This window comes from Diospyros lotus, chromosome 12, assembly GCF_014633365.1.
Source record: "Diospyros lotus cultivar Yz01 chromosome 12, ASM1463336v1, whole genome shotgun sequence".
Classification (NCBI taxonomy): Eukaryota; Viridiplantae; Streptophyta; class Magnoliopsida; order Ericales; family Ebenaceae; genus Diospyros; species Diospyros lotus.
Window position 1 is genome coordinate 5141993 of NC_068349.1, and position 7579 is coordinate 5149571.

General features: G+C 32.4%; 1 protein-coding gene across 3 annotated transcripts; it reads right to left on the bottom strand.

The window, feature by feature from the left end:
• Positions 1–398: 398 nt before the first annotated feature.
• LOC127814059 (uncharacterized) lies at positions 399–2404 on the bottom strand. Of its 3 annotated transcripts, none has more exons than XR_008026261.1 (3): positions 1993–2403; positions 1139–1452; positions 399–640 (listed from the first exon to the last, which is right to left on the bottom strand). XR_008026261.1 is itself a non-coding variant. In XM_052355287.1 (3 exons), exons 1-3 carry the CDS (start codon positions 2254–2256, stop codon positions 582–584), a joined length of 459 nt encoding a protein of 152 aa, XP_052211247.1. In that variant the 5' UTR covers positions 2257–2404; the 3' UTR covers positions 399–581. The 3 variants fall into 3 exon arrangements, 2 of the variants coding, with proteins under 2 accessions (XP_052211247.1, XP_052211246.1); XM_052355287.1 differs by having other exon boundaries at positions 1317–1452; positions 1993–2404; XM_052355286.1 differs by lacking the exon at positions 399–640 and having other exon boundaries at positions 650–1452; positions 1993–2402.
• Between the last annotated feature and the right edge of the window lie 5175 nt (positions 2405–7579).

A 7579-nucleotide genomic window follows, 5' to 3' on the forward strand; every position in this document is an offset into this window, starting at 1 on the left:
ATCTTAATCCGTTTAATCGATTATTCATGTTGTGAGTGAATCATTAAGACATGACACCTCTTTCTGAGATGTGGGTATCCCCAAAAGCGACCATTTTTATTTAAAAGTGATCGGTACAACATCAACATGTATATCTACTAAACTTACATTCTCTATATTCGGTTTTTAATATGCTAAACTTAAAGTCTCTAAATTTCAAAACGTTCCTTTATATCTCAAGTTTAGAATTCCTGTGTTTTTTTTTTTTTTTTTGGTTCATCTACAATGTCATCCACATATAACCTACATCAAAACACCTTTGTATAAGATAAAGATAAATTTTGAATGCAGATCATTGATGTAATTCAATTGTAATTGCAGAAGCCTCAATATCTGTTCTATATGTTCTAAAATGTATTCCTTCTTTATGATACAGAAGAAGAATGTTCACTATGCTGCATGCCTGGACTTGTTATCACATTCAACGTAATGTAAATAGAGAATTCTCCATACACTTTTGTGATTGATTCTATGGTTCCAAGTTCCAACTCAGAAGATCATCACCAGGCACAAACCCCCTGCGTTCCCTGAAACCATTATGTCTAAAAAGGACTTCTCTTGGACACACTCTCATCAATTCTAAGGCTCCAACTCTGAAAATCTGAAATCATATAACTGTTAAGACAGGCAAATACAACATAGTAAAGTTCTAATTAAAGGACAAACTTTTCTATTCCATTGTGATTCTGAATACCACCAGTCTGCCAACGACTTTCACTTGACATTTTCCTTTGTCTGATAAGTTTTCCAATGTTCTCTAGCAGATGATATTAACCAAATTTCTCATTTCATATTGTGCGTGTGTGCATGTTTTTTTTCAAAAGAAATGGTGTCTATAAGAAGCTGTGCACAATGTCCATCACTTTGTGGTTAGCATAAAAATAAAAGGAAGAAAAAAGCAGATAATGTAGTAGTGTTGAGCAAATTCACTTCCATACTATGTTCCGAGTAAACCTATTCCAGCAATCAACTCAAAATCCTCATGTAGTATTCCCAATTAGGCAAGGACAAGACTCCTAATATTAAATAAGTAGATGGACACTGGAATAGCAACAATGCTTGATTTTCATGTAGTAATGTGTTTAAGAGAGCAACTTACAAATAAACTCCAACTACAAGTAAAATTTTCAGGACTTATGGGTGGTCAAACCACTAGTCCTTAGCTAGCCGTTGTATTATTAGATCGATTGCTGCATTTGCTGATGAGAATGCTCCATGAAAGCTATCCCGATAGGAGACAGATTGCAATTCTTTAGCCATCTTTAACAGAATCTCACCCAGGTCAGTTTGTTTCTCCACCAAAGATTTGTAATATGAGCGAGCAGCGACACTGCTGATCTCCACATTAGTGGCCTCTGGGCAGTACTCGTCATCCAACCATTTGTGGAGATTTAACCTTAGCCACTCCGATTCCTGCAGTCATGCAGTTCTGTAAAAACTGTTTGATTCACACCTAAGCAACAAGGGGAGCATAGAAACACAGAGAGAGTATAATCATTAATCAAACACCTTATATGGATGAAGAAAATACTCTGAAGTTCCCAGGATAAGTAATTCATAGGACAATCAGTCAGGCATTTTTATGAATTAGTTCTTGAAATGCATTTTTAAATGAGACTGCAGAGAAAAAGAGAAATCAAAGGGCAGTTGTCTACCATGTCTTACAGCTTAGAGTTTTATCTAAGGCCTGTATAAAAATTTATCATGATCATGGTATTGAAAGTTGTGTTCATTAAGAAATAATCACCCATCAAAAACCAGCCCCTTACAAAATAAGAAATGAAATTGTAGCAAGAATATCACCTATGTGTAAAATTGCAATAACAACCACATTAACATTTAACGAACACCAACTGAATCTTAACTAATTTCATTAATTTACCACATAAAGCAATGCAATTAACCTTGATAAGACCGGGGGTTTAAAGTTAATGTTACTTTATGGACGATTACCTCTAAGGCTTTGGAAGGGTCCAACCAGTGTTCTGGAACCCTAAGTTCTTGAACTTGGCCTTCCTGGGGCTCTTCTTCTTCTTCTTCATGGCTTGGTGAAGAATATGAACGAAAGTCGGATCTCCCCGTTGATGCGCATTGAAGATAACCTCTAGAAGACACCCGAAACCTAATTCCGGATCTAATGGGCAATTTTGAACAACATGCGGAGTTACAGTTTGGGGTTATTATCGTAAATGGGGCAATGAACGACGAGGACGCCATAGATTCCTAGTCCTTGGAACCCTACCCCCTCGATCCCTCCCCAATTTAGCTTTTCGATTCGCAGAATAAAATCGACTGAACGCGGCAAAACTAGCTAGGGTTTTCGGGTCAATTCTTTCAGACGAAGGAATGGCGGCTTTGGATTTTTCCGACCCATATCGCATTTTGAGTATGATGAAAGAAAAAATTATTGAAAATCAGACAAATTGACAGGATCTAGGGAATAAGGATTAAAAAATTAAAATATTATTATTCACATTGTATTACATTTTTTTAATGCAAGGTGGGTGGAGGTATTTTATTCTTTTATCTCTTTTTCTGCAAGCCTGTCTGTCAACTTATCTGGCCGTGTAAAATAACTCCGAAAGAAATATATTTAATGTTTGGTACGAATTTTTTAAATACTAAATTTAGCATTACGTGAATAATATAATATTAAATTTGGTGTTACACTCTTTATAAACACTAAATTTGTTTTTTATTTTATTTCTTATTTCGTCCATTTCGATATAATTCTAAAATAAATTTTCCTCTTTATATATTTTATTATATTTATATATTTTAATTAATAATTAAAAATACAAATTAAATTATTATAAATAATATATATAGAAATATTTTATTAGGATTTATAAAATAAGTATAATATTTAATATATTTTAAAATTTTTAATATACATTATAAATACCATGATAATATAAAATCAACTAATTTTGTTTATGTATATTAAAAAATATTATTTCAATAATTATCTGATAGAAAGATAATATTCTTAATATAAAAACTCAATAATATAATATAAAGTAATAACATTCCCATTAATTTAAATTAAAAATACATGATGAAATAAAAAAAATAACAACAACATGACAAAAAAATAAAATAGTTGATATACTTAATTCTAAATTACCATTTAAAATTTTAAAAGATTATTTCCACTTCCTCTGTAACTACCAAAATACTGGCCAAACAAATTTGATGATCCACTTCCTCATTAAAATTGTTACTCATGGACTATTTTTTCATAAATTCTCATTTATTCACTTCGAAGAGCATCATGTAGTATTGGATCTTCTATGAAATCCACATCACTTTGTAAAAAAAAAAATTCTATTCACGTCATTCTTCCAATTTTATTTTTTTTACCTCATTTTGAACTCGTAACAATTAAATTTCACAATTCATTTGCATTAGATATTGAGTTTATTACATACGTGTCTAGCTTTCTTTAAATATACCTGTAACTTGTTGATTTTCTTCTTTCATGGATTTAAAAATTTGTATCATCTCATCACCTTGTTTCTTTTTTATTTTTTTCTTCCTCCCAATAGGTCGCACAATTGAATTATTATTGTCATTAATATAATTAATTTACTCTTAACTTTCAAAGTCTGCATTTAAATTAAAACAAAATGACGATGCTCATTTAGACTATGATGCTGTGGAATATGATTGTGACGCTTCTTTGCCTTCATTTCTTTTTTGATAGCCTAAAGTTTGTGTGCTAAGCATATTAGAGTATTTCTCAGTATCTTTGAGAATGGACCACACGTGGTCAAATTTAAATCATTTGCTATAATTTGGATCTTGTGCTAGTAGGGCTTTAGCTTGATTTAATTGCACAATGCAACCAAAAATTTAAGTTGTCAGAAATTATATTGAAATAAGAGTAAAATGAATTCCACAAAATATTTATAACTCAAATTTAGAAAATACTTACAATATATTGTTTCTGAAGTGCCATTTGGATTCAAATTTGCAATTTGTCGAATACATCCTCTTAACTTGCTAATTGGTCCATTGATTACTTGCATTCGCGATGTTGAAGATCTTTTTAGGTCGAACCTAAGTAATATGCACTAGTAATGCCTTATGATATTTAATCTCTATACAAGACCCAAATTGAAGACTATATTGATTTGTACCTATAATTGGATCTTAAGAAACAAAAAGATATACATGACATAAGAGTTGGTCTTCTTTATTCAAATATAAAGCACTTTGTAGAATATCGTGGGACTTATCACCTAAATTCTTACTTGAAGACATTTTTGTAGAAATATATATTTAGTGGCAAAAAATGAAAGTGAGGGATGTTTTGAGACATTTTGATAAAGAATGAGCTATTATTTATAAATTAGTTTTGAAAGAGATCAAGATACCAATGGTTGAGATGAGATTTTGGTAGATTTTTGTATCATGCTTTTGATAGAATGTGGTAGAAATATGAATACTATTTAATGGTTGAGATTAAATCACTTTTCATTCAATAGTTGAAATAAGATTTTGGTAAATTTTTGTGTCATACATTGGATAGAGTGTGACAAAGATATGAATACCATTGAATGGTTGAGATAAGATTTTGATAGTTTTTTGTGCCATACATTCAATATAGTGTGGCAGTGATATGAATACAATTTTAACGGTTAAGATTAAAACACTTTTCATCCAACAGTTAAAATGAATTTTTGATAACTTTTTTTGTCATACCTTGAATAAAGTGTGGCAGATGTATGAATATAATTTAACAGTTAAAATTAAAGCACTTTTTATCCAATGGTTGAAATAGAATTTTGTTAACTTTTTGTATCATACTTTGGATGCAGTTTACAGAGATATGATAGTGTCAGGTTAATAATTATGATGAAACCATCATCTTATTGTTTGATAAAATAAACATATTTTATTAATAAAAAGTAAATTAAATAAAGAAAAGTGAATAAGATATCCTTAACGTTATATCATAGATAATGGGTGAATAATAATTATTCACTAATATTATTAAACTTTTTCACCGTCTAATTTTATGATCATTATTTGTTATCATGTAACTCCCACAAATGTTTAATTAATGCATTACGGAGTGCAATTTGAGTTTCCTTATCTTTGATTTGCCTATACTAAGTAAAAAATTGTTGAAATCGGGTCATTTCATCTACCACCTATCTACTTTAGAGGCTGATGCTTCCATCCAATTTGAGATGTTTGCAAGCACATCACATTCATCCTCAATGATCATATTATACATTGTGATGCACACATATATTATGTCATGCAGTACATGTTTATTCCAATAACGTGTTGGTCCCTCGACTATTGCGTACTGTGACTAAATAAGTCCAAATGTGCATTTTACATCATTTCTGATTGCTTTTTGTTTCATCGCAAATAAATTTTTGTTGGGATCTCAGGGATTATGAATAGTTTGTACAAGACTAAACCATTTAAGGTTTATACCATCAACTAAGTAATAACCCATGTTGTGCTATTTTTCTTGAATGACATAATAAGTTAGATGAGCTATACCTTCAGCAAGGTTTGTGAATAAATGAGATGTCTTCAACACATTAATGCCATTGTTGGAATTGGGCAAACCAAAATATGCATATTATATCCAAGTATCATAATCAATTATAGCCTCAACAATAATAGTTGGAGATCTACTGCATCCATTGTACTGTATGCTTGAGCAATTGGACAATTTTCCTAAGTCCAATGCATACAGTATAGACTCCATATCATTAATGGAAAATCACATTTATCACTTATTTGGAACAACCTTGCAACATTATTAGCGTTAGGTGATTTTACGTTCAGCATTTGGAACACAACTATTATTTTTTTGCAAACTAGACAATCCGAGTCTGCTAAATCCATCTCACCATTGTACGAAGTAGTTATCATGACTTTCGACGACGTTGACAATACGAAGGAATAAACTTTAGTCCATTCAAAATCGTCTGTGAAACATTGATTCAGTGTATCATCGGTTGTCCGAAAAATAGTCAACCTAAATATTATGTTCATCATCTGCTCGCCCACAATAGATCACTTTATGACTAGGAAATGATCCTCCATAAATTGCTTGGTTGTCTTATTGATTGAGATAAACCATGATGAGGTTGTTATTAGCATACACATTCATTAATGCTATTTGTTGTGCATTGAATCCTTAACTTTGTGTATCCATTATTGCACTAAGATCAAGTTCATCTTCAGGATTTGAGGATGAAGATGACATATAAGATGGATCGATTTTGAAACTCATTTTAAAAATAAATGTTAAATGATTTTTTTTTCCACTTTTGTGAAAGGTTGATAATGAAATAGATGGTAGTGTGTTGTCCTTTATAAAAAAAAAAAAGGCTTAATACATTTTTTAGTTCTTGGACTAATAAAAAAAATGGGTTTAAGGATATCAACTAAATTGTGCTTACTATTCATCCATGGACAAAATAATTTTATACACTTTTAGTCCCTGGCTTAATGGATGCTAACTTTGCCACGTCACGCTGCCATGTCACTCCTCAGCACTGCCACGCCACCAGAGCTTAATGTATTTTTTAGTCTCTAGACTAATAAAAAAAATGATTTTAAGGATATCAACTAAATTGTGTTCACTATTCATCATTGGACAAAATAATTTTATACACTTTTAGTCCCTGGTTTAACCGATGTTAACTTTGCCTCGTAACGTTGCCACGTCACTACCACGTCACTCATAATATCCGCGCCTATTGTCCATATTTTTATATAAAAAAGAAAACGTCTCCACAGTTGGGCTTCCAGACCACGGCCATGCGGAGACTGGATTCCTTGACCCAATTGTGGTTGGGACAGGGAGCCTAGCGGTCAGGCGGCTGACCGCCATTGCTGTTGGGGGTCGGGGAACCCTACAACCTTGGTCCCCGACCTCCAGCCATTCCCCGACCACTAGGTGTAGGGTCCCCAAGCCCCCGCTGTTTCGAGGCGACCGACAATGGCTGAATTGACGACGGGTGCAAAGGTAAGAAAGGTCCAAAAATGAGGAGAAATGGAGAAGGGGGGAAAAATGGCTCCCCATTGCCACTGGCAACCATAGCCGGGTGTGTGTAGACGTTATTTTTTTTTATAAAAATATAGATAGTAGACGTGGATATTATGAGTGACGTGTTAGTGACATGGCAGTGTGACGAGGCAAAATGAACATCTTAGTTAACGTCCGTTAAGATAGGGACTAAAAGTGTATAAAATTATTTTGTCTAGGGATGAATAGTGAGCACAATTTAGTTGATATCCTTAAAATCATTTTTTTTATTAGTCCAGAAACTAAAAAATGCATTAAGCTGTGGTGATATGATAGTGTTGAGGAGTGATGTGTCAGTGACGTGACAAAATTAACGTCTGTTAAGCCAGGGACTAAAAGTGTATAAAATTATTTTATTCAGGGATGAATAGCGAGCACAATTTAGTTGATATTCTTAAAGTTATTTTTTTTGATTAGTTTAGGGACTAAAAAATGTATTAAGCCAAAAAAAAAATTGAATGAAAGGTAGGTTGTGGG